Source organism: Schistocerca gregaria, unplaced genomic scaffold (genome assembly GCF_023897955.1).
Source record: "Schistocerca gregaria isolate iqSchGreg1 unplaced genomic scaffold, iqSchGreg1.2 ptg000255l, whole genome shotgun sequence".
Lineage (NCBI taxonomy): Eukaryota > Metazoa > Arthropoda > Insecta > Orthoptera > Acrididae > Schistocerca > Schistocerca gregaria.
The window spans coordinates 183,933-211,266 of record NW_026061761.1 but is presented as its reverse complement, the minus strand read 5'-3'; the positions used below and the strand labels follow the sequence as shown (position 1 = coordinate 211,266).

At 47.4% G+C, this 27,334-nt stretch overlaps 1 protein-coding gene across 1 annotated transcript in view; it reads right to left on the bottom strand.

Annotated features, from left to right (window-relative positions):
- LOC126305108 (dipeptidase 1-like) overlaps positions 1 to 27,334 on the bottom strand; it is a 144,887-nt gene that overhangs the window by 97,829 nt on the left and 19,724 nt on the right. Inside the window, exon 4 of the mRNA XM_049992017.1 lies at positions 16,195 to 16,351. Within this exon, the coding sequence (XP_049847974.1) occupies positions 16,195 to 16,351 (157 nt within the window). The remainder of the gene's footprint in view (positions 1 to 16,194; positions 16,352 to 27,334) is intronic.

The following is a 27,334-nucleotide window of genomic DNA, read 5'->3' as shown; positions in this document are numbered from 1 at the left end:
TTAATAGATATTAACATACTGAACCAGTAGCATATAAATCTTCGGTTCTCTTGCTTGAAAATCGGAACATATATCGTCCCAGTTCCGCGTTTCTGGGACACCGGGACAAAGAGTGAAACCTCGCGACATCTCGGCAGTCCTTACGCTGGCCGTTCACGCGAGGCCCAGCTCACACAGAACGACGTGACGCGAGCAGTGGCGCTGCCGCGACAGGCCCAACACGTTTCTGCTGCGAGTGGGTCGGGATACGGCGCCTTCATCCGGCGAATATACTGATGCACTGGGTCTTCTGTAACTCATAAATGGTAAGCAAATACTGGGTACATCCATTATGGTTGAAGAAAGCAAGAAGTATGGCACAATCGACGTAATAAAAGAACAGAGCGTATGACCCGAAGTGTTTTTACAGAATGTCTCGAAAGTGTCTGTGCATTGCGTTGCACAAAGTGAAGGACGCCATTCAGGAAAAAACAACGAAACTCGAATGTTTTGATCTTTTTGCAAAAGATTTTCGTTTGAATGTAAGCCTAAACATCGTTGATTTCTGTATGTCCATCCCTTTTACTGAAGGTCATGGGGATCACGGCCGTTCACTGTTGTAAGAAAATGAAGCGAATACAGCCGTCATTGTGATCTTATTTCTTGTGCAGCTACCAGTTTCCATGCCCTATCTCCAGGCTTTAGTTGATACTGAAGGGGTTATCACAGTCCATATATACGCAGCATCAGTGGTCAACACAAATGGTTTAGGCAGACTAGGAATGTTGATCATTGTGCTGTGGTGGAGTAATGATTAGCACTTCAGTCTCGCAAGCAAGGAGAACCAGGGTGGAGTCCCGGCCGCAGCACAAATTTCAATTCATTTCTTCCGCTTCGATCTTTATCGTAGATAAAGAAGAGACTTAAATGCCTCATGGGAAAACTTAAGTATAAGATCTGTTTGTGAGAGATTTTTAAAATATTATGACACTTTTTCGAAATCTGACCATCCATAAATATTTAACTGCTCTATCCCACAAATTCCTGATAACAGGCCGAAATTTCCTACCATGTGATAGAGACTTTTCGCTTATAGAGAGGAATAAAGTATCCTCTAAACCATAAAACTGGATTCCCGTCATTGCCAACGCCAAAGACAACGGATTCCTTCCGAGGAAGGTGGAACAAGAGGGCTGCACAGAGATTCATTCAAAATAACTGAGTATGTCTGGATACACATTTTATTTGACAACCGTACTACACTAAAGGGAAGGAAAAGTCATAACGTACAGCAACAATGGATTTCTCAGAACATTGGAAAGAAGCGGAGAGGTTCTGATTCAAATGGCTCTGAGAACTATGAGACTTAACTTCTAAGGTCATCCGTCCCTTAGAACTTGGAACTATTGACAGGGTACAGTACCGCCCGACATTGAAAATAAGAACAACATTCTTCGTTATTCTTGTCAATACAACATATTTTTTCTAATAATAGCTCAATTTCAATGAATACAGCGAAGCCGGATACCAGTGTGGGAAAGAATGACAATTTATTTATTTAATTGATCACGTCTGCACTCCCACAAAATAAATCCCTACATCCAGTTTGGTGAGATCTGCGAAATGAATGAATGTATGGTCGTCTGCTAACCACAGATAGTGAATGTCCAATATACGATCAACTTTGAGTCGGTACTTGGGTCACCTTCGGTGGGACCAAAGAGATGAAATTTACCTGAGTTTTGAGCACATGAAATGTGGCTGACTAATACGGTAGCATGGTGCTCCCCCACCTTGGCGGAGGTGCGAGATCGGCCATGTTTCAGCACTCTGCCACTGGATCTAGTGTTGGTAAGACCTGTCTTAGGTGTGCTCCGTAAAGACAAAAGAGTGGAGATATGGTATGCATGTGAAATACTTAAGGGTAATTTGCAATAATAATTTCTCTATTTCAGGAACTTTTGTGGGGAGAATTAAATATCAGGCAGGTAATATTAAGGGGATCATAGTAATCTTCAGAAGTGACGTGTAGCAATAAGTTGAAATACTTCTGAGTGCTTAAGTTAAGCTGAATTACTAGCATGTGTACTATAAGTTATAAATATTTAAGAAATGGCGTGTGCAGGATTTGAAATTAGAGACGAATACTTCCATGTGGTGAGTACCGTGTGAGTCTCAATCTGTGTATGAGACAAAGGATAAAGAGAAGTACTCGTCCATGGTATCAGTTGAGGACTCGCGTTTGTGATGAATATGTCCTTAATACTACTTTGCGTGCTATGTTTCCGTGTGACGCTTAATTCAAAGTATAATACTCTGAGAGTGAAGCAAGGTGAGTCAGCCGTCTATCCAGCAACGCCACTTGGCTTGAATTGCACAGGAAGACGTGCATACATCCTTCTGAGTTCATAGTAGGAAAGAAAAATTACGAAGTCGGGCAGTGTCATGTGAAACTGGGATAAATACTAATTTGAAGTGGGAAAGCTGAAAGTCTTGTGATTATTACGTTGTGACTATTCTTTGTATTGTATGTCGCCAGTGTGATGTACACTCCTGGAAATGGAAAAAAGAACACATTGACACCGGTGTGTCAGACCCACCATACTTGCTCCGGACAATGCGAGAGGGCTGTACAAGCAATGATCATACGCACGGCACAGCGGACACACCAGGAACCGCGGTGTTGGCCGTCAAATGGCGTTAGCTGCGTAGCATTTGTGCACCGCCGCCGTCAATGTCAGCCAGTTTGCCGTGGCATTCGGAGCTCCATCGCAGTCTTTAACACTGGTAGCATGCCGCGACAGCGTGGACGTGAACCGTATGTGCAGTTGACGGACTTTGAGCGAGGGCGTATAGTGGGCATGCGGGAGGCCGGGTGGACGTACCGCCGAATTGCTCAACACGTGGGGCGTGAGGTCTCCACAATACATCGATGTTGTCGCCAGTGGTCGGCGGAAGGTGCACGTGCCCGTCGACCTGGGACCGGACCGCAGCGACGCAGGGATGCACGCCAAGACCGTAGGATCCTACGCAGTGCCGTAGGCGACCGCACCGCCACTTCCCAGCAAATTAGGGACACTGTTGCTGCTGGGGTATCGGCGAGGACCATTCGCAACCGTCTCCATGAGGCTGGGCTACGGTCCCGCACACCGTTAGGCCGTCTTCCGCTCACGCCACAACATCGTGCAGCCCGCCTCCAGTGGCGTCGCGACAGGCGTGAATGGAGGGACGAATAGAGACGTGTCGTCTTCAGCGATGAGAGTCGCTTCTGCCTTGGTGCCAATGATGGTCGTATGCGTCTTTGGCGCCGTGCAGGTGAGCGCCACAATCAGGACTGCAAACGACCGAGGCACACAGGGCCAACACCCGGCATCATGGTGTGGGGAGCGATCTCCTACACTGGCCGTACACTTCTGGTGATCGTCGAGGGGACACTGAATAGTGCACGGTACATCCAAACCGTCATCGAACCCATCGTTCTACCATTCCTAGACCGGCAAGGGAACTTGCTTTTCCAACAGGACAATGCACGTCCGCATGTATCCCGTGCCACCCAACGTGCTCTAGATGGTGTAAGTCAACTACCCTGGCCAGCAAGATCTCCGGATCTGTCCCCCATTGAGCATGTTTGGGACTGGATGAAGCGTCGTCTCACGCGGTCTGCATGTCCAGCACGAACGCTGGTCCAACTGAGGCGCCAGGTGGAAATGGCATGGCAAGCCGTTCCACAGGACTACATCCAGCATCTCTACGATCGTCTCCATGGGAGAATAGCAGCCTGCATTGCTGCGAAAGGTGGATATACACTGTACTAGTGCCGACATTGTGCATGCTCTGTTGCCTGTGTGTATGTGCCTGTGGTTCTGTCAGTGTGATCATGTGATGTATCTGACCCCAGGAATGTGTCAATAAAGTTTCCCCTTCCTGGGACAATGAATTCACGGTGTTCTTATTTCAATTTCCAGGAGTGTATTTCATGAAATTTAAGTATGTGTGGTTGGCAAGGGACAGTAACAAGATGGTTCCAGAGGCAGTGGGTTATGCATGTTCAAAAATGGTTCAAATGGCTCTGAGCACTATGGGACTTAACATCTATGGTCATCACAACCCTAGAACTTAGAACTACTTAAACCTAACTAACCTAAGGACATCACACAACACCCAGCCATCACGAGGCAGAGGAAATTCCTGACCCCGTCAGGAATCGAACCCGGAAACCCGGGCGTGGGAAGCGAGAACGCTACCGCACGACCACGAGATGCATGTTCCCTTTTGTACCACTCGGTCTGGAGGAATGTTTCGTGGGTGTGAGAGTCGAAGTGTGAGACACAAAAAAAGATCCACCATCCTATCCAGAAAGTGCACTGTAGCGTTAAATAATTACGAGACCATAAGATAGAGAATCACCTATGTAAAGTCATGCCACTGGGCGGAATTTCTCATGTGTTATTGATGTAGGTTATAGCATTTGTGTGTTTAGGTTATAGAATTTATCGGAATAAATAAGATAGTGAAAAGGAAAAGATTGGTGGCCTTTTCCTTCGAATAGTACGTTGTCATGATACCCAGAATTTATAACGTGTGCGCCATTCATATTCAGTGCGATGGCCACGTGTTGATCAAAGCCGTTAAATAAGAAAGAAAATGTGGTATTGCCAATGCGTAGTGAACAGTCAGAGTTGTGTAAATTGCTAATAGTCAGATGTGCGTTTCCGTTGCGTAATATTCGAACAGGAGAATAACTTGTAACGTAACTGTGAGTACTAGAGTTCATGTTACTCGATAAATAAGAACGAGTCCAGTCGCTTGGCAGACCACTCATCTTGCAGGCCTGACTGCTTGATGCCACAGTATGAGCAAGGCATGTGGGTGCCCTGCCAGGAATGTGCTGTAGGGTTTGCTGTTAAGATTTTTTTTGTTAATTTGTCAAGATTTTTACGTATATTGTGATAGCGCTAAGAAGTAAAATTTTTTGTTTGCAATTTCTTTCTGGATTGGTTAAGATCTTTTTTTTATGTAATTGCTTGCTACGTCGTCCAAGGCTGGAGGTTCGTTTTTGCGTAATGTCCGTAATAACTAGGTCGCAGTCGAAAAGTGTGGTCACCATGGAGAATAGTGATTCTGGGGTGAACGTAGCAGTGCAGCAGGAAGTAGGTGTCGACCTTGGGTTAATGAGCGAGAACGGCAAACACTCGGAAGGGGCTGAATTGGTCAGCGGACCGCGGCTAGGTGATCCTTTAGGTGGCGGCCTTTGTCCACAATCGGGGGCTTTTCCTGACGACGTGGGAGAGCCGGGACTAGGTCAGGTATGCAGTGTAAGTGTAGCTACCCTTAGCGAAGGTACGGTTTCTCAGACGACCGCACCGAAAGTAGAAAATGACAATGTGCTTGTTTAGTTTTTACAGAGGATGGATAGAGATAATAAGGAAAGATTGGAAGCGATGGATAGAGATAATAAGGAAAGATTGGAAGAGATGGATAAAGATAATAAGGAGACAGATAGGGAGACTAAGGAAAAATTGGAAGCGATGGATAAAGATAGTAAGGAAAGATTGGAGGCAATGGATAATGGAAATAAAGAGGCCATGAGGAAGCTACACACAGTTATCGATGAGCGTCTGTCCGCAGTTAATAATCGATTAGATGAGGGGGAGAAGAATCTGGATGCGCTGAAGCAAGTATGTGACGCCGTGAAAGAAAAAGCCGATAATTTGGAGGTACGAATAAGTGCAATAGAGAGTGATATTACAGAACGTAGGGACGTGTTGCCAGATGAGCGAATCAAAGAGATAGTGGAGGACTTACTTGCAGATAAACAAGGGGCATTAGACAGCGTGGATGCTCAAGTCACCTGGCAGGGATTGTCGCTGAATATACACAGGGATGAAGATGCCGAGGTAGTGGTCAGAAAGAATAAGATTAGTGCAGATGTAAAAAAGATCAGTATAAGAGGCGAGACAGGTTTTGACAGTACGCAGCGAGAAGTTTATGCCGACCAGGAGGAGATACAATCACCATTACAGTTTAAAGAGGCACAATTAGAAACAAATAGGAAACATAGGAAAGAACCAGCACAGTTGCAAAAAACGTGCAGTAGCGAAGGTGACACACCACCAAGTAGATTGCAGACGGAGAGTGAGATAAATTCAAAAAAGGAAAATAGGTAGAAAGAGGATGACGAATTCAGAGAGTCAGAAGAACGGTTGTGTCGGATAAAACAGGTGGCAAACCCAACTGGGTATAGTCCAAGGCTGTCTCAATTTCAAGATTCATTACCTTCATCGTGGGGACCGCTCCTCAAAATGAAGTTTGTGTGTAACCATTTGAGGGACGAGGCTAGAGCGAAAATTCAGGAAGTTATTAAAGACTGTAGTACCTACAAGAAATTTTGTGACAAGTTTTTAAATGAATTCTGGTCGAAAAGTAAGCACGACGAAGTTAAGCAAAGCATATTGACGATGCCAAATTGTAACGAAGGTGGTATAAGAGATCCAGTGGCGTGCTATCAGGAAATTCTGAGTCAAAATAGGTATTTGGATGTGACATACTAACCTGGGGAACTCATTACGATCTGTATAACGAAGCTGCCAGTGAATCTGCGCAGAGATATAGCGATAGCAGGCAAACGCATAGACGATTCTGCGTCATTTCAGCACTTGTTACAGGAACTGGTAGGTAATGCGAGCAACATCGTGAACGGAGACACAACTTATAGATCAGACAGAGTCGAGGATAGGAACCGCAGAAACTATCAGAACGACAGGAGATCATGGAATCCTGGAATTTCATTCTTGACATAATCGATTGATGGATAGGAGAAACTAATCCAACATATCAGCCCTTAGCTTCTTGCCTTAAAACACATGTCGCTGGTACTGAAAATTGTCTATGTAGCAGACATACTCTACTGATATGTAGGAATCCAGATACCAACGGAAACGGAAACGCACATCTGACTATTAGCAATTTACACAACTCTGACTGTTCACTACGCACTGGCAATACCACATTTTCTTTCTTATTTAACGGCTTTGATCAACTCGTGGCCATCGCACGAATATGAATGGCGCACACGTTATAAATTCTGGGTATCATGACAACGTACTATTCGAAGGAAAAGGCCACCAATCTTTTTCTTTTCCCTATCTTATTTATTCCGATAAATTCTATAACCTAAACACACAAATTCTATAAATTACAACAATAACACATGAGAAATTCCGCCCAGTGGGCGTGGCTTTACATAGGTGATTCTCTATCTTATGGTCTCGCAATTATTTAACGCTACAGTGCACTTTCTGGATAGGATGATGGATCCTTTTTTTTTTTTTTTTTTTATCTCGCACTCCGACTCTCACACCCATCATTATGAAAATTTCCTCCAGACCGAACGGTACAAAAAGGAACATGCATAACCCACTGCCTCTGAAACGATCTTGTTACTCTCCCATGCCAACCATACATACTTAAATTTCATGAAATACATCACACTGGTAACATACAATACAAAGAATAGTCACAACGTAATAATCACAAGACTTTCAGCTTTTCCACTTCAATTAGTATTTATCCCAGTTTCACACGACACTGCCCGACTTCGTAATTTTGCTTTCCTACTTCTAACTCGGAAGGTTATATGCAATTCTTCCTGTGCAATGCAAGCCAAGTGGCGTTGCTGGATAGATGGCTGACTCACCTTGCTTCTCTCTCAGAGAATTATGGTTTGAATCAAGCGTCACACGGAAACATAATACGCAAAGTAAGATTAAGAACATATTCGTCACACACGCGAGTCTTCAATTGATACCATGGACGAGTACTTCTCTTTATCCTTTGTCTCATACACAGATTGAGACTCACACAGTACTCACCACATGGAAGTACTCGTCTCTAATTTCAAATCCTGCACAAGCCATTTCTTAAATATTTCCAACTTATAGTACACACGCCAGTAATTCAGATTAACTTAAGCACTCGGAAGTATTTCAACTTATTGCTACATGTGGTTTCATTGTGACCGTTGTTCACTTCCGAAGATTACTATGATCCCCTTAATATTACCTGCCTGATATTTAATTCTCCCCACAAAAGTTCCTGAAATAGAGAAATTATTATTGCAAACTACTCTTAAGTATTTCACATGTATACCATGTCTCCACTCTTTTGTCTTTACGGAGCACACCTAAGACAGGTCTTACCAACACTAGATCCAGTGGCAGAGTGCTGAAACATGGCCGTTCTTCAGGTCATCTCGGACCTCTGCCGAGATGGGGGAAGACCATACTACCCATTGGTCAGCCACATTTCAGGCCCTCAATCCTTCGGTAAATTTCATTTCTTTGGTTCCACCAAAGCATACATTCATTCATTTCACAGCTCTCACTAAACTGGATGTAGGGATTTATTTTGTGCTAGTGCAGATGTGTTCAATTAAATAAATAAGCCGGCCGTGGTGGTCTCGCGGTTAAGGCGCTCAGTCCGGAACCGCGTGACTGCTACGGTCGCAGGTTCGAATCCTGCCTCGGGCATGGATGTGTGTGATGTCCTTAGGTTAGTTAGGTTTAAGTAGTTCTAAGTTCTAGGGGACTGATGACCACAGATGTTAAGTCCCATAGTGCTCAGAGCCATTTTTAAATAAATAAACTGTCATTCTTTCCCACACTGGTATCCGGCTTCATTGTATTCATTGAAATTGAGTTATTATTAGAAAAAAATATGTTGTACTGACAAGAATAACGAAGAATGTTGTATCGATTTTCAATGTCGGGCTGTACTGTACCCTTTCAAGGAAGCAACATCTGAAATAAAAAGAAACACCCTTTCACCTGCAGAAGATTCTGGAAATATTTTTCTAATACCCTTGTTCACAAATCTGATGATCGTAGAATGACTTAGTTTTTCCAGTTCTTTGCAGGCTGCTTAATAGGAAGAAGAAGGCTCTTCTTTTAAAGCACCAACAATTAAATTTGCAATGTAACAACCACAAGTGTCAGTAGCTTCGTCAACTGAAATCCAGTTAATGCTGTCCTTGAGTTCATTGCGTATTTCCTCCAGAACGTTTACGTAAATTGTCGGTATGTAATTTTTACACATTATTGATTCGTCTGGTATATTTTGATTTGCAGGAAGCCTCTGAAAACAGGGGTTCTAAGATTGTGAAGATTAATATTGCTTGCCATAAATGCTTCACATAGGTCCATGTTAAAACGACTTTTTTGGTTACCTTTGGAAAAACCCTGCTGCTGTAACTTGCTGTTATCAGATGTTGTTGTTGGTACTTTGTTCTGCATTCCTGCGATATGAAGACTTGTCTTGACATGCTGGTCTATTTGAAACCTTTTTTGCACGATACGTTTTTCTCGCAAACTCGACAAAATAAAACAATTCCGTCATATGTCAATATTCCAGGATGGTCAGCTATCCACGAAACGACGTTTTGTTTCTCCTGTGGCATGGCGTCAACATGTTGCACACTACACATCGTAAATACGTTCAACTGTGTATAAGAAAATAGAAAGCAAAACTGAAACAATAGACGCGCGATTATAAGCTAGCGTAGTTTAATTAAATTGTTGTCGACGCGTACTGTATGACCGCGGAGGGGATTAATCGAGGGCGCGGGGCCAGGAACATTGACTTCTGTCTGCCTGTTCCTGTTGCTGTTCCTCCTCTGTAGCGGTCTCGCCAGGCAGTGGCCTCTCGGTTAGCCGTGGTACGCAGATCTAAGTCGCGGTCAATCTGTGAGACGTCAAAACTAGATCGAGCTAGTGACAGCCTGTCTAAATTTTTAAAATATTTTAAACATAGAGCGAAAATATGCATCGTGTCTAGTTTTTATTTGAAATATGCAATAACCGGTGAATGCATCTGCAACATGCAAATGCATATAATCCGGTCTCTAGTAATAATTGTAAAATAGTATGCGACATTGCGTTTTCCCTCATATACACTGTACGTATTAGGAAAGCCCAAGTATATAATGATAAAATAGGTAAGCATAAAACATCCAGGACAGAGGAGATTTTAGTTATATCGATAAAAAGTTCCAATTTCTCATTCATAGCTCTCTGTAACACACGCCATCTGTTCGACAATATGTTGACGAATATAGTTACAGAATGTTTCATGAATGAAACAGTTAGTGCAGATTAGAAAATATACGTATGCAGTATACGCTGACCAGTCAGAACATTGTGACAACCAACCTACTGTCGATATATACCCGTCCAGGCGATAGCAGCGTCGCCTGGGTGAGGAAAGACTGCTAGTCAGGCGCACATGTAGGGCCTGTGGTGTCACTGAGCGTACCGTCCGTGTACAGAACGTAGAAGGCGCGCCTTCTGTCCGAGTCTGACCGAGAGCGCATTGCAATGGGCGAAGGCTCGGCACGAGCTTGTCGGCAACTGCACAGCTTGTCGTGTGTTTGTGAACGGCTGTGGCGAGTGTCTTCAACACTTGGTGAAAACAAGCTGAAACCACATCCAGACGTAGTGGAGTTGCGCGACCAGATGTCGGACACCATTGGCTAGGCAGACTTGTAAAACAGGACAGGCGGCAAACAGGCTGAACGCAAATCAGAGTACAAGTCTGTCTGAACACACAGTGCGCCGAACATTCCTATCTATGTGCCTCCGCCGCCAAAAGCCCATGTATGACCTGTGCACGTTAACACCACGACATCGGCAGCTACGATCGAAATGGGCACGAGCTGTGAACCATTACTGGTTAATAAATCTCTAAAGCTTTCCTTTGAAGGCAGTTCGATTTTTACAGTTCAGCTATCACGTTACCTTTATCTCTTTTTCTTTGTGATACATAAAACAAACGACGGATATTTCGTTGCTGCATAGCCTTTTATTTGTCTCTCATGTTATCATGAGCTTTTTTAACCCACATTGTTACGAACTTCCTTTCCTTGTCTTCTGTTCCTTGTAGCATTCTCAGAACATCATGTATGCTTTTACCGTTCTAGCTTATTCCCTTGACACGAATTCAGTTATCAGAATGTGGACCACATCCCTTTAGACATTACAGAATCCAATGCAATCGTAAATCGATCGAGGAAGCTTGAGAACCAATATCTGCTGTGAATCTGGTAAGCCTTTATCCTGCTACAAGTTTATGTACGTTCGACAGATGACAAAATTAAAAGTACACAAGGAAACAGTACTTTTGTCACACTCCGACAGTCATGTAGATAACAAAGCAGTTCTTCACCACTCAACGGCCTCATGTGTTAGTAGCATGTAACACGACAGAGGACTATGCGAGGTTACCGGTGTGACTATACTTCGACACTTTTGTATCAATACGCGTGGTGTTGATATCAATACCAAGTAATCGATAACTTCACAGTAACCCAACAACGGGCATAGGACAGCCATCAGAAGCATCAAATGATGGATAAAACTGTAACTCTTCACTACCAGTTCAATGACAATCAAAATATGTGCAATATTTACGTAGTATACAGAAAACAAAATTGAAGCAGAAACACAGACGTGTGTAATATGAAATAAACTTATCTTATTTCAGCAACCTATATTAAGTGACTTAATGATATCCGAATTACTCTGGAAAAGTGGTTCCAAAATAAATTTTATGCTCTAGTTAGGTAACGTAACCATAGAACAGTTTTCATATTTCATCTCGTTTTAAAGATTTTACGTTAAACAGAAATTCGTACTGTTGCTCAGTAATAACAGCACACTTCAATAATAAAAAGTTTATGTAAGGCTCATATTTTGTCTGTGGTTCCGTCAGTTCGTTCATTTCTGTCCGATTTTTATACTCAATGTCCTTCATGAAAACATTTCGGAACTTGAGACTTTAGCTTTGAATTCTAAATAAGTATTTTTGTGCTCAAGAAAGGCTTAGAAATTGTCTGTACTGATAGATTTGCCCCGGTGTTATGGAGGTACCGATCTACTGATAAAATTTCAGGTATTGCTGTTGATACCAAATACCGAAAATTTTATTCTTTTCTTTGTTTTTGAGTCATCAGTCTCCTGATTGGTTTGATGCACGCGCCAGAAATTCTTCAACTGCACCAACCTCTTCATCTCAGAGTAGCTCTTGCGACCTACGATCTCAGTTATTTGCCGGATGTATTCCAGTCCCTGTCTTCCTCTACAGTTTTTACCCTCTACAGCTGCCTCTAGCACCGTGGAAATTACTTTGTGATCTATGTCCCTTCTGCTTGTCAGTGTTTTCCATATATTCCTTTCCTCGCCGATTCTCTGGAGAGCCTCCTCATTCGTTACCTTATAAGGCCACCTAATTTTCAACATTGTTCTGTAGCACCACATCTTAGATGCTTCGATTCTCTTCTTTTCCGTTTTTCTCACAGTTCCTGTTTCAATGCCATACAATGTTGCGCTCCAAACGTACATTCTCAGAAATTTCTTCCTCAAATTAAGGACCAAGTTTGATACTAGTAGTCTTCTCATGCCCAGGAATGCCGTTTCTGTCTGCGATGGTCTGCTTTTTATGTCCTCCTTGCCTCCTTGTCAGCGTTATGTTGCTGACTTGATAGCAGAATTCCTTATCTTCATCTACTTCGTGATAACGAATCCTGATGTTAAGTTACTCACTGTTTTCGTTTCTGTTATTTCTCATTACTTTCGACTTCCTTCGATTTACTCTCGATCTGATACTAGAACGTCAATAAAGGACTGCTGAACACCGAGCTACTGTCCACTGTAGTGCTCCTGCTACACGTATGCAGTGAATAAGAAAAGAGAACATAACCTTACACTGACAGGATACATCTGACAGCAATACACACATATTATAAAAATTAATTTGTGTATGTGTGTGTATGTATTTTCCACATCTCCTCCTTAATCACAGGACTGATTTCAATGAAACGTGGTCATGTTTGCCTTAATATCAGGCAACAATTGCTGAGGGTGTAAGAATCACTCTCTCATCGTAGTTCAGGGGATATGACGCCATAAACATTGAGATGCTTGAAAACTGCCGCGTTGCGCAAGACATTGCCGTTTATTACTTGTTTCTTACTAACTGTATTCGCAGCTCATTTTGCAGATAGCATCCACACATGTAGCTGAATATGCCTACACAAACACATCGTTGTACGACAAATGGTTCAAGAGATATGGCGTCATAAGCACTGAGATGTGTGAAGAATGCAGCCATCATTAATCTATACTGCTAAGATACTCCTACAATCGAATCAACTGAACGGAAACTTTGACACCTGTCAGCGCTTTTAGCAGCTTTTAACAGTGAAGTGCAAACAGCTATAGGCGAAAACAAAAAGCGTTCTGCAGAACTAAGGAGATTCATTTCCACAGAGACATTTACAAAGTCGCAGCTGCACTTGGGATACAGAAACTTCCAAGCACGGTAACAGCACTAAACACGAACCACACTAAGCACTTTGGTAGCTGTTTTAGCTGTTACAGAGAATTGCAGCACTAATTATTTAGATAATCGTCGATTGTGTGTACATGTATGAAGTTACAATGACGTTTGACCGTGCTTTCTTAATGCGTCATCTTTTTTGTCAGGCAACATGTGTCAATGCCCCGGAAGCAACGTAACTAGGTTTGGTGGACAACAGAAAACGTAAGACTGCCGTTCTCCGTTCCATTCGTGATTTATGTGTGGGAAGATCCGTAAATCAGACTGTTTTTCATAACGACTCACGCTCATGTTGGGGATGCCAAGTCAAACATTACATTCAACTCGTGCAGGGGAAAAACCTTTTATAAATCAATGAAAGGTATTTCAAATGATGAAATTAAAAATGAAGTGTACACAGTCACGGGTCGATTGCTCGTACGTTAGACTAATACATAAATGTAAAAAACGAATGTCTCGCTGCAAATGAGTTACTCTTAAATTGCTAGTGTGTTGTGGAGACACAGGACTGTCACACGGGGATATTAAAATAATTAATTATTACCGTAAATAACTTTTACTGAAAATGCCATTTTGGCTTTCGCACTTGGAAAAATCTGTTCCCGTTGAAATGTAGTGCGCGGTCAGGTAAGGGCAAATTTATTTCTGTGTCTTCGTGTTGGCGCCGCGTGGAGAGGGCAAGAGTAGAGCTTAAAAGCGCTCTCGCTACCGTCACAAACACGTAACACAGGCAGGCCGGCCACTGCGCTTCCCTGCACCGTTGGTAGCGCTGACTTCGTTCTGAGCCGTGGAAATGCGCTACACAAGTTGCGAAGCAGCCACGGGCACCGGTCCCCCTTTAATTAGTTGCTCAGTAGTGTCTCAGCCATCCCCTGTTCTCTGGCCATGGCTGAGTCACTCTTTGCCGCAACAAGCTGCCACTAGGCTAGATAACAGTATACTCCGACACCCATTGCATTGGCGTCAGACTTACAGAGTACAGGAATCCAAAAGTCGATACCACCCACGCCTGAGGTGAACGCTGTGACGCGCTTTCCATCTGTGTGCTGCCGATAAGCAGATAAGCGCAACAGGCTACTCCATCTCTTGCGACGAATATTTGCTACTCTGTCTGTTTAATTGTCCACCGCACGCACTTAAAATTCGATCAGATTTTGTCTCTTGTGAAAGCTTTTCGTTCGGTTTTTACTGCTAGGTGCTGATGTAAGCTGATGTAATGCTTTTGCAGTTCATAAATTTTCTCATGTGCAACGTTGCTGTTTTCGTTAAAAATTCGGCTTTGTCAGTTAGTGGCTCATAATGAAACTAACCTGAACTTTCGTTCCGTAACCATCCGATCCATGCCAGTATTTTTTATGACTATAGAATTCTCTCCAAATAAGGAATTTGCGTATATGACGTTATGGAAGGAAGCAACAGTTACTGAAGGACTAACTCCAAAATTAAAAGACTTCGCGACAGGGACAGGACATAACACAGATTTCTCCCACTAGCAGAGACAGCGAAGGCAGCAATCTGAGACTCCCTGAGCAATGTGGAAGAAGGAACAACGCGTACTATCTTCTCGCCGAATTTGGCCCCAGCCACAATCGTTGGCAGTACTAAAAACTGTTCTCAGCATACCTAGGCTTACCCACGGCTGGCGACCATTCCTTTTCAGACGTTAACTTGCTCAGGAAGAAAAATTTTATCTTTTGGTATTATTTGCAAACATAATAGCTACGAGGGAGGTCACGACGGAGGTTGAAAAGGAGAGGTCGGCCACCCTCTGTTCTTCCGTGTCTGCTCTGACGCCCACCCGGGCAGTCGATTGCGCCCGCACCGCTGCCAGATCGGCAAGCACCGCTGTGCCGCACCAGCTGTTGCTGGCTCACAACCCACTTCCATCCTCTCCCACAGAGGCCAGCACGACGACATCCAACATCGCAGGAGCCAATGAACGTCACCACCATCACCACTAACGTCGATAAGAATGGGTTGTTGCTGCTAACACAATACATGCACTGTTTATTCGGCTGCAGAGCGTGATATTAGATGCACCAGGTCCAAAATTAGACTTGAAAATTTGAGCTTTGAAAGAAGATAATACTTCATTCCCTAATAACTTTCAGAAAAAAAGTAATGAAATCACCACACACTACACGCACAGGCTAGGGGCTCAAAATGCAGGGAGAGCTGGTAGAAAAGATGACGCTTTATACCTGAGAGGCTTTAGCTAACATCAGTACAAGGGTAAGTACAGTACATCACGATTTTCACTGCTGGAAAGTAGATGTACAGAGCACCACCTATGACTCGCTGGCTGATCATGTGCGGGAACTTAATGCAGTCATGTCAGCATACCGTAAACAGCTGTTTTAAACTGAAATCAGTATTGCGAAAAGGGCAGGTCAGTATAATGACTTTTGGCTAAAGATAGGACTATGACTGCTGGTTAGTAAGTCTCAGAACTCCGTGCATTCACACCCCTGTCACCAGCTGAAGCAGCTGAATCGACTGCAAGGGTGTTCGGAGGGGCAAGCAGTGGGGAAAGGACAGAAGATCCGGCAAGACCGCCCGACTCCGGTCACGCGTATCAACTGGCTGCCACTTTCATGTGCAGTGGCTGAAACAGCAGTGCCTAAATGCATTTCTCCTTCTCCAGCCACCTCAGCAGTAGAGTGCAGCTCGTGGCGACTCGTTCGAAACCCGAGCACGGCACACCAGTGTGTGACACTGGCCGTCTACGGTTGCGCCCTGAGCGAGAGCGGCACCGGCCTGTGCTGCAGACAGAGCTGGAGCTGGAGCTGGAGCTGGAGCCGGAGCTGGAGCTGGAGCGGTACCCACCTGGGCGGCGACGTGCCCGGCGCGCAGGCGCGGCAGGTCTGTGTGCGACCAGGCGCTGGCCGCCCAGGGCCGCACGGCGCGCAGGTCCAGCCCGAAGCTCAGGTTGGCCAGCCGGTTGCGCGCGAACTTGCGGATGTTCCACGGCAGGTCGTTGTGCCTGCACAGTCGGCAGCAGCGTGTCACACGTACACCTAGCGATAGCTTCATTCAGCGGTATCAATCATCACTGTGATTTTTTGCAACTACATGGAAGAATAATGATTCATCTACTTTATGCAAAGCAGGCTGGAGTGGTCACAGCTTAAGTGATGAACGTGGAGCTGGTATCAAAGCTGCGTTCCAATCCCCCATTATTATTAGATTACTATCTCCCTCTAAATACTGAGCTACCATTTGAGTCGCCGAAGTGACGTCAGCTGAAAAGACTTGCAATACGGTGGCCGAACTCCGAAGGGGATATCCGGGCCGATAAATGCCATACAGTCATTTCATTTCGATACCCTGAGTCACTCTTCCTATCTCTCCATTTTCAGTAAATTGGGGCCTGAGTTTATACACGATCCAGGATACAGTTTACACTTAAAACATTTGCTTTCACGACCTCTGCCTCACCTTAATGTAAACCATACTCCATGTATTCCTCCTTCTATTGCTACTTTTGAGCACTGTACTAGCTACTACCAGCTCAAGTTTATTGCTGACCACTTTAGTCTTTCTTCTCTCTGATTGTCCGCAGCTCGTGGTCGTGCGGTAGCATTCTCGTTTCCCACGCCCGGGTTCCCGGGTTCGATTCCCGGCGGGGTCAGGAATTTTCTCTGCCTCGTGATGACTGGGTGTTGTGTGATGTCCTTAGGTTAGTTAGGTTTAAGTACTTCTAACTTCTAGGGTACTGATGACCATAGCTGTTAAGTCCCATAGTGCTCAGAGCCATTTAAACCATTCTTTCTCTCTGATTCCTACTACCAAACACACAATACCCCATAAGATCTTCAGTTTCTTCCTCTACCAGACATCTAAGGTGAAAAGCAAGTACTTTCAGTAAGCTCAGTCACTGCTTACAGACAAACAACAGTTGCCACTACTGTAACACCTGCCAGCATCACGTTATATGTTTATGTTATGGCAACATGCTTTCCGTCTTTATTTAATTTGGCCTGTCACGAATTCCTTCACTGTGCTAATCTCTTTGTCTCGAGAAACCACTTATAACTAACATACTCGATTAATTTTTGGGTATATATTAAAATTTCAGACTACTTAACTGTAGAACCTGATCAGTTCTGTCACCTACAGTGCCTTGATGCACACTATCCGATCAAAAGTACGCAGACACCTACTATGGACATTTATATGTCATGTTTCCACTCTTCGTCTTCATAACATCTTCAACTCAGCTGGACACATTTCGAAAGAGTTTTCTGAATGTCTGTGGCTTGGTACTTAATACACCACTCAAAATTGACGTCCTGGGTCGGTGAGCCACGAAGCTCGTAGCGATCGGGAGCTCTTCACACGCTCCGACACTGCACAGGGACCGCCAGAGGACCCAGCCGACTGCATATTACGGAGAATTCCTCCCTGGTCCACGCCAAACGACCGACTGCCCTCAGAATGGCGACATCTAAGATAGACGTCAGTGGAAATAACGTCAACTACACACACAACCTGACAAACACTTGCACGAAGACCTGGACGATACCCAACAGTAACTAAGAATGCACTAAGACAAATTTGGAGTCGATGCCCACACACACAGCCGGCTGATGAACGATCGGCGAGCCAAAGCGCGTCGTACGGTACGACGACAAACCGACGATCCACCAAGACCGTGGCCCGGCTCAAGTGATGCCAGGTGGCAATGGTCGGGCGAGCCATGTCGACGCAGACCTCACTGCTGCCCCAACCCGACTGCCCCAGAGCCGCATTGCAACTCCCCGACTGGCAGGTCCGGACTGCGCTCCAGGCACGTTGGTTGGTTGGTTGGTTGGTTTGGGGGATTAAAGGGACCAGACTGCTATGGTCATCGGTCCCTTTTTCCAAAAAAAACTAAAACCACCCAAAGAAAGGAAAAAACGAACAACAGGAAAGACGGCAGACGACACAGGACAAGAGATACTCAAACAAAGAACAGACAAAACAAAGTGAAACCACACAGAGTGTGGCGGTGGTTAGCCGACCATAGGGATAAAAAAGGAAAAGTCAACCACCGAGAACACATTAAAAACTCAGTTTAAAATCGTAGGCCAAAGGCCAGAATCAACACAATACAATAAAATGAAACAGAAACACTCAGATTAAACGATAAAAAAAACCCCGTCCGAATAAAACGTAAATCTAAGTCAGCTATAGCAGAGTCATCTGTTAAAAGCGGAGGGAGCGTGTCAGGCAGTGCAGACGACTGCCCGAACACAGCTAAAAGTGGACAGTCCAATAAAATGTGGACCACTGTCAAAACGGAGCCGCAGCGATATAAAGGGGGGTCCTCACGTCGCAAGAGGTGGCCGTGCGTCAGCCATGTGTGCCCAATGCGCAGCCAGCAGAGGACAACAGACTCCTTGTGAGAGGACCGCAAGGAGGACCGCCACACACCGGTAGCCTCCTTGATGGCCCGAAGTTTGTTTCGTGAAGGCAGGGCGCGCCATTCAGTGTCCCAAAAGTCCAGAATTTTGCTGCATAGGAACGCACGCAAATCTGTCTCCGGGAGGCCAATGTCCAGAGATGGTGTGCTGGTGGCCTCTTTCGCCAGGCGGTCAACATTCTCATTGCCGGGTATCCAAACATGGCCTGGGGTCCACACGAAAACCACAGAGTGGCCGTAACGCGCAGGAGAATGCAGGGACTCCTGGATAGCCATCACCAGACGAGAACGAGGGAAACACTGGTCGAGAGCTCGTAAACCGCTCAGGGAATCGCTACAGATAACGAAGGACTCGCCTGAGCAGGAACGGGTATACTCTAGGGCACGAACGATGGCCACCAGCTCAGCAGAGTAAACGCTGCAGCCATCTGGCAAGGAGCGTTGTTCGGAATGGTCCCCTAGAGTTAGTGCATAACCGACACGACTAGCAACCTACGAACCGTCGGTGTAGACGATGCTAGAGCCCTGTACGTGGCCAGGATGGAATAAAAGCGGCGTCGGAAGGCCTCCGGGGGGACAGAGTCCTTCGGGTCCTGTGCCAAGCCGAGCCGAAGGCAAGGGCGAGGAACACTCCATGGGGGTGTACGCAATGTGGCCCGGAAAGGAGGTGGAACAGTGAGAACCCTAAGCCCGGAAAGAAGCTCTTTGACTTGGACCGCGATCGTACAACCTGACCGAGGCTGACGTTCTGGCAGATGGACGAGTGATTGCGGGAACAGGAGACCATAGTTGGGATGCCCAGGCAAATTAAAAACGTGGGCACCATAAGCAGCCAGTTATTGTTGGCGTCGTAACCGCAGTGGAGGGACACCTGCCTCCACAAGTATGCTGTCCACAGGGCTGTTCCGGAAGGCACCATTGGCAAGGCGTATCCCGCTGTGGAGGATTGGGTCCAGCAGCCGCAACGCAGATGGGGATGCACAGCCATAAGCCAGACTCTCATAGTTCAGACGGGACTGGATTAACGCCTGGTAAAGCCGTAGGAGAGTAGATCAGTTGGCGCCCCACCTGGTATGGCTCAGGCATCGCAGAGCATTTAGATGCCGCCAACACGCCTGTTTAAGCTGCCGAATATGAGGCAGCCAAGTCAACCGGGCATCAAAAACCACCCCCAAAAACCTATGTGACTCTACCACTGTAAGAAGCTCGCCGTCAAGAAAGGCCGCGGCTCCGGGTGAACAGTGCGTCGCCGGCAGAAATGCATAACGCAGATCTTGTCTGCCGAAAAACTGAAAACCACGCGCTACAGCCCAAGACCGCAGTCTTGCGGATTGCGCCCTGTAGCTGTCGTTCGGCAGCTGCAACGCCAATAGAACTGTAGTAAAGGCAGAAGTCGTCAGCATACAGGGAAGCGGAGACAGAATTTCCCACTGTTGCAGCGAGCCCGTTAATGGCTATTAAAAACAGGCAGACACTTAGAACAGAACCCTGTGTCACACCGTTCTCCTGGACTTGGGAGGAACTATATGACGCCGCGACGTGCACACTGAAGGTACGATACGACAGAAAATTGCGGATATAGATCGGCAGAGGGCCCCGAAGACCCAATCCATGAAGCGTAGAAAGGATGTGTTGACGCCATGCCGTATCATACGCCTTCCGCATGTCGAAAAAGACAGCAACCAGATGCTGACGGCGAGCAAAGGCAGTACGGATGGCCGATTCCAGGCTTACCAGACTGTCAGCGGCGGAGCGACCTTACGGAACCCACCCTGAGACCGAGCCAGAAGGCCCCGAGACTCCAGTACCCAATTCACGCGCCAGCTCAGCATCCGTTCAAGCAACTTACAAAGAACGTTGGTGAGGCTAATGGGACGGTAGCTGTCCACCTACAAAGGGTTCTTCCCTGGTTTCAGAATGGGGACAACAAGACTTTCCCGCCATTGCGACGGAAACTCACCCTCGACCCAAATACGGTTGTAAAGGTCGAGGAGGCGTCGCTGGCAGTCCACAGAAAGGTGTTTCAGCATCTGAGAGTGGATACTCTCTGGCCCAGGAGCGGTATCAGGACAAGCGGCGAGGGCACTGCGAAATTCCCACTCACTGAATGGAACATTGTACGATCCGCTCTTTAATGGAGCGGAAGCCCAAGGGGTAGTTGGCAGAGGCGGAATTCAGAGCAAAGTGCTCTGCCAAGCGGTTTGCAATGACGTTGGAATCAGTACAAACCGCTCCATTCAGTGAGACCACAGGGGTCCGATAGCCATAGAGGCATCGAATCTTGGCGCAGACCTGGCGATGGAGTGACATGGAGGCCAATGGTGGACACATACCGCTCCCAGCACTCCTGATTGCGTTGGCGGATAATGCAGCGGGCTCGCGCACGCAGCCGTTTGAAGGCGATAAAGTGGTCGATTGAGGGATGTCGCTTGTGACGCTGGAGCGCCGGCCGGCGAGCTTTAATCGCGTCAGCGATCTCAGGCGACCACCAAGGCACAGTCCGCCGCCTAAGGGAACCAGAAGAACGGGGAATGGCAGATTCGGTGGCAGTAACGATGCCGGTGGTGACCGATTGAACCACTGCATCAATGTCATCGTTAGAGAGAGGCACAATAGCGGCAGTGGAGGAGAACAAGTCCCAGTCAGCCTGATTCATAGCCCATCTGCTATGGCGCCCAGAAGACTGACGCTGTGGCAGTGACAGAAAGATCGGAAAGTGGTCACTACCACACAGGTCGTCATGCACTCTCCATTGGACAGATGGTAAGAGGCTAGGGCTACAGATGGAAAGGTCAATGGCGGAGTATGTGCCATGCACCACACTGAAGTGTGTGAAGGCATCATCATTTAAGATCGAGAGATCGAGCTGCGCCATTAAATGCTCAATGGTGCGCCTCGACCTGTTGCCACTGACCCGCCCCACAGATGGTTATGGGAGTTAAAGTCGCCCAGTAATAGGAAAGGTGGAGGCAATTGAGCTATCAGAGCAGCCAGGACATGGTGTGCGACATCACCATCCGGTGGAAGGTAAAGACAGCAGACGGTAACAGCCTGTGGCGTCCACACCCAAACAGCGACAGCCTCTGAAGGTTGTGTGGAGAGGTACAGACTCGCTGTGAAGAGAGTTCAGGACATAGATGCAGTGCCACCAGACACCCTTTCATAAGCTGCACGGTTCTTATAATAACCCCGATAGCCATAGAGTGCGGGGGTTCGCATTGCCGGAAACCAAGTTTCCTGCAGAGCAATGCAGAGGAAAGGGTGAAAGCTGATAAGTTGGCGGAGCTCAGCTAGATGGTGGAAGAAACCGCTGCAGTTCCACTGCAGGATGGTGTTGTCCATGGCTGAGAAAGGCTTGACGGGACTGGGAAGGAAGATTACGCCGCTGGGTCACCTGCTGCCTCCGATTTAGCACCTGTGATAGTGCTTCCCATGGCGTCTGATGGACCGGCGAGATCGAGGTCCTCAGCGGACGCGAGAATCTCCACCGCATCCTCAGAGCTGGATGTTTGCGGTGGGATGGCTGCCACCGCGAGTTCCTTGGGCTGAGAGCTCTTCTTGGGTTTCTTACGCCGTTCCTTGGGTCGCACCGGCTGGGAGGGCTTCACCGATTCAGTCTCCAGGACAGAGGAGGATCGTGAAGCCCTACGACCAGCTGATTGCGGGCACTTACGCCATTGTCGGTCGTCAGGCTTCTCGCTGGCGGGAATCTGGGAAGGGAGGGACCCAAGGGACCCCTTGCGAGCGTGAGAAGCCGAAGAAGTTGGATACTTCTCCGGCTTAGAAGTGTGTATGGACGTCCCCGATGAGTGGGATGGTGTTGCTCCTGAGGTAGGTGGCACAGAAGCAACCCAGTGGGTAGAGCCCCCCACTGGCGAGGGGGCAGGAGGAGTTTTACTACTCGTCGATCCGGCCACAATTGGAGAAACAGACGGGGCTAGCAGAGGTGTTGTAGCAGCAGCGTAGGAATATGTCACTCTCACAGGATGGAGTCGGTCGTATTTCCTCTTGGCCTCTGTATAGGTTAGTCGGTCCAGGGTCTTGTATTCCATGATTTTACGCTCTTTCTGGAAAATTCGGCAGTCTGGCGAGCAAGGTGAATGGTGCTCCCCGCAGTTGACACAGATGGGAGGCGGGGCACATGGAGTATTGGGATGTAATGGGCGTCCGCAATCTCGACATGTGAGGCTGGAACTGCTGCGAGAAGACATATGGCCGAACTTCCAGCACTTAAAGCACCGCATCGGGGGAGGGATATAGGGCTTAACGTCACATCGGTAGCCCATCACCTTGACTTTTTTCGGTAATGTATCCCCTTCGAAGGCCAAGATGAAGGCACCAGTAGCAATCTGATTTTCCTTCGGACCCCGGTGAACGCGCCGGACGAAATGTACACCTCGGTGCTCTAAATTGGCTCGCAGCTCTTCATCAGACTGCAAAAGAAGATCCCTATGGTAAATAACTCCCTGGACCATATTTAAACTCTAATGGGGTGTGACCGTAACGGCAACAACCCCCAACTTGTCACAAGCGAGTAACCGTCGTGACTGGGCAGAGGATGCCGTTTGTATCAGGACAGACCCAGAGCGCATTTTTGACAAGCCCTCCACCTCCCCAAACTTGTCCTCTAAATGCTCGACGAAGAACTGAGGCTTTGTGGAGAGGAAAGACTCCCCATCAACCCTCGTACAAACTAAGAAGCGGGACGAATAACTGCTACTGCCATCCTGAGACTTACGTTCCTCCCACGATGTGGCCAGGGAGGGGAACGTTTTTGGATCGTATTTCTGAGCGTTAAACTGAGCCCGAGAACGCTTAGAGACTGCTGGCGGCTGGCCACGAGCGAGAGACGATGTACCACGCTTCATTACGGGTCATCCGTCCTGATGCCACCTACTCCGACCAAGAGCCCTCCCCACGGGCGCCACCCAGCCACGGCAAGAGCCATCTGGCAGGATGGCCGTTGCCGGGAGTCCCGATACCCCAGGAGGATAGGCATCTACTCCTTGGCATACGTGGGGAGTTAACGGCGCAGGCATCAGTAGAGCGATCCCTGTGTTGTCAGGGGGCTACAACCAATAGGGTACATGGCGGCCCCACCACAACGGACTGGCTACCGTGCTGGATGTTAGGTAACATGTGGTCCACGGTCGCCGTCGGTGCAGAATGAGGCACGGCACAGTGCAAGGTGTTATCTGCACGCAGAAAAAGAGTCATGCCCAAGAGATGGAGAGCGGACAGGACTGCAGTTCAACGGTGTATAAGCTGGCGAAAAGTCTGATCGCAAGATGGACACAATGCACGAAGTAAGGCGCCCTTCCCCAATCGGCTCGCTCTTCGGAAAATTTTGAGAGATGGAAGTCAAACCCAACAGGGGACCATCATATAAGGCCGAAAAGTTTGAGACTTCTTTTAGTCCCCTCTTACGACAGGCAGGAATACCGGGGCCTATTCTAACCCCCGAATCCGCAGGGGGGCGAGAACGAGGGAAACATTGGTCGAGAGCTCGTAAACTGTTCAGGCAATCGCTACAGATAACGAAGGACTCACTTGAGCAGGAGCGGATATACTCTAGGGCACGAAAGATGGCGACCAGCTCAGCAGAATAAACGCTGCAGCCATCTGGCAAGGAGCGTTGTTCGAAATGGTCCCCTAGAGCTAGCGCATAACTAATACGACCAGCAACCATCGAACCGTCAGTGTATACAACGCCAGAGTACTCATACGTGGCCAGGATGGAATAAAAGCGGCGGCGGAAGGCCTCTGGAGGGATTAGGTCCTTCGGGCCCTGTGCCAAGTCGAGCCGAAGGCAAGGGCGAGGAACACACCATGGGGGTGTACGCAATGTGGCCCGGAAAGGAGGTGGAACAGTGAGAACACTAAGCCCGGAAAGAAGCTCTTTGACTCGGACCGCGATCGTACAACCTGACCGGGGCCGACGCTCTGGCAGATGGACGACCGATTGGTTGGTTGGTTGAGGATTAAAGGGACCAAACTGCATTGGTCATCGGTCCCTTGTTTCATAAACACACAGAGCACAGTGAAACCATCCATTTGTCATTCGAAGCACAAGATAAAAATTTCAAGGTAAGAAAATGCGCACGGTCAATAATAAAGAAACATGGAAAACGGAGCACAGCAACAAAAACAACATAGAGAAGAAAGGCAGAAAGAATTAAAACTGTACAGCAGAGGATCGTGGCTGGCTGATCACGAAAATAATAGGATGAGCCAGCCATTCTGCAACACGTTAAAACCTCCACCTAAAAGATTAGGATGGAGTTGAATTGCAACATAAAACTAATTAAAATTACAGCTCAATAGAGGGTGATGTAATAAAATTAAATGGAGCTATAAAAGCCGCTTGCGCGAATAAAATGTAAAACCCGATCTGTCATAGAGACATTGTCACCTAAAAGAGAGAATAAATCACCCTGGAGATTAAAAGCAAACCTGAGATCGGTTAAAAGAGGACATTCCAACAACAGATGCGCCACCATCATGGTTGCACCACAGCGACAAAGAGGGAGGTCCTCTCGACGCAGCAGATGACCATGCGTCAGCCAAGAGTGACCAATGCGGAGCCTACACAGAACAACAGAATCCCTGCGAGAGGCCCGCATGGAGGAACCCCACACAGTCGTGGTCTCCTTTACTTGCTGCAGCTTATTAGGTGCAGACAGAGTGCGCCATTCGTCTCCTCACATCCCAAAGACTCAACGGTGCAAAATCTTTCGGAGATCAGTTGCCGGTAGGCCTATCTCCAGCGTCTGTTTGCGGGTTGTTTCTTTGGCCAACTCGTCGGCAAGTTCGTTTCCCGCGATTCCAACGTGTCCCGGGGTCCATATGAACACCACTGAACGACCACGCTGTTCAGGAGTGTGAATGGACCCCTGGATGGGACCAACAATGGGATGGCGTGTGTAGCACTGGTCAAGAGCCTGCAGACTACTGAGCGAGTCACTGCAAATGACGAATGACTCTCCAGTGCTGGTACGAATATGCTCAAGGTCACGAAAAGTGGCTGTCAGTTCTGCGGTGTAAACACTGCAGACTTCCGGCAAGGAGCGCTGGTCGACATAATCCGCATGAGCATAAGCGTACCCCACACGGCCATCAATCATCGAGCCATCGGTGTAGATAACCTCCAAGTCATGGTATGCGCCGAGGAGAGCAAGGAAATGGCTGCGCAAGACTGTAGGAGGAACCGAATTCTTAGGTCATCGGGAAAGTTCCAGCCGAAGCTGCGGCCGACGAATACACCAAGGTGGTGTATGTGGGCGGATCTGGTAAGCAGAGGGAAGAGGCAAACAGTCGAGTTCACGAAGGAGCGACCAAACACGGATTCCAATTGTATGGCCTGATCGTGGCCGCTGGTGTGGGGTATGGACTGCCGCATTAGCGAAAAGGAGACGGTAGTTAGGGTGACGGGGCGAACAACGGACGTGGGCAGCATAGTTCGCTAACAGTTGTTGACGCCGAATACGAAGCACAGGAACCCCAGCCTCAGCAAGGAGGCTATGAACAGGGCTGGTGCGGAATGCTCCTGTCGCCTGTCAAATCCCACAATGGTGAACGGGGTCCAGCAGTTGCAATGCTGAGGGCGACGTTGAGCCACACGCCACACTCCTATAATCCAGTCGGGACAGCACGAGGGCTTTGTAGAGCTGCAGCAGCGTATTACGATCTGCACCCCAAGTTGTGTTGCTGAGGCAGCGGAGGGCGTTCAGATGCTGCCAGCACTGACGCTTGAGCTGACGAATATGTGGAAGCCACGTAAGCTGGGCATCGAACAGCAATCCCAGAAAACGGTAAGTATCAACAACCCTGAGCATGGCACCCTGAAGATAGAGCTCAAGGTGGGGATGGGCAGTTCGACGCCGAAAAAAGTGCATGACACAAGTCTTAGCAGCAGAAAATTGAAATCCATGGGCTAGGGCCCATGCCTGCGCCTTGCGTATGGCTCCCTGCAACCTCCGTTCTGCAACACCAATGGTGAAGGAGCTGAAAAAGATGCAGACATCGTCAGCATGTAACGTGGGTGAGACAGACGACCCTACTGCTGCTGCAAGGCCGTTAATGGCCACAAGGGAAAGGGGCACACTCAATACAGAGCCCTATGGAACGCCGTTCTCCTTGATATGAAGTGAACTATGGGATGTGCCAATTAAAACGCGGAATGTCCGAACAGATAAAAAATTCTGAATAAAAATGGGAAGAGAGCCCTGGAGACCCCACCCGTGCAACGTGGCGAGAATATGGTGCCGCCACGTCGTGTCATATGCTCTGGAGAGGTCGATGAAGACGGAGACGAGGTGTTGGCTCCTGGAAAAAGCAGTGCGGATTGCAGACTCAAGGAAGACCAAAGTATCGGCGGTGGTACGGCCCTGACGGAAGCCGCTCTGGCACGGAGCCAGAAGACCCCGAGACTCGAGCAGCCAACACAGCTGTCGATTCACCAGACGTTCCAGGAGCTTGCACAGAGTATTTGTCAAGTTGATGGGCCGATAGCTATCCACATTAAGCGGGTCCTTACCAGGCTTCAGCACTGGAATGATAGTA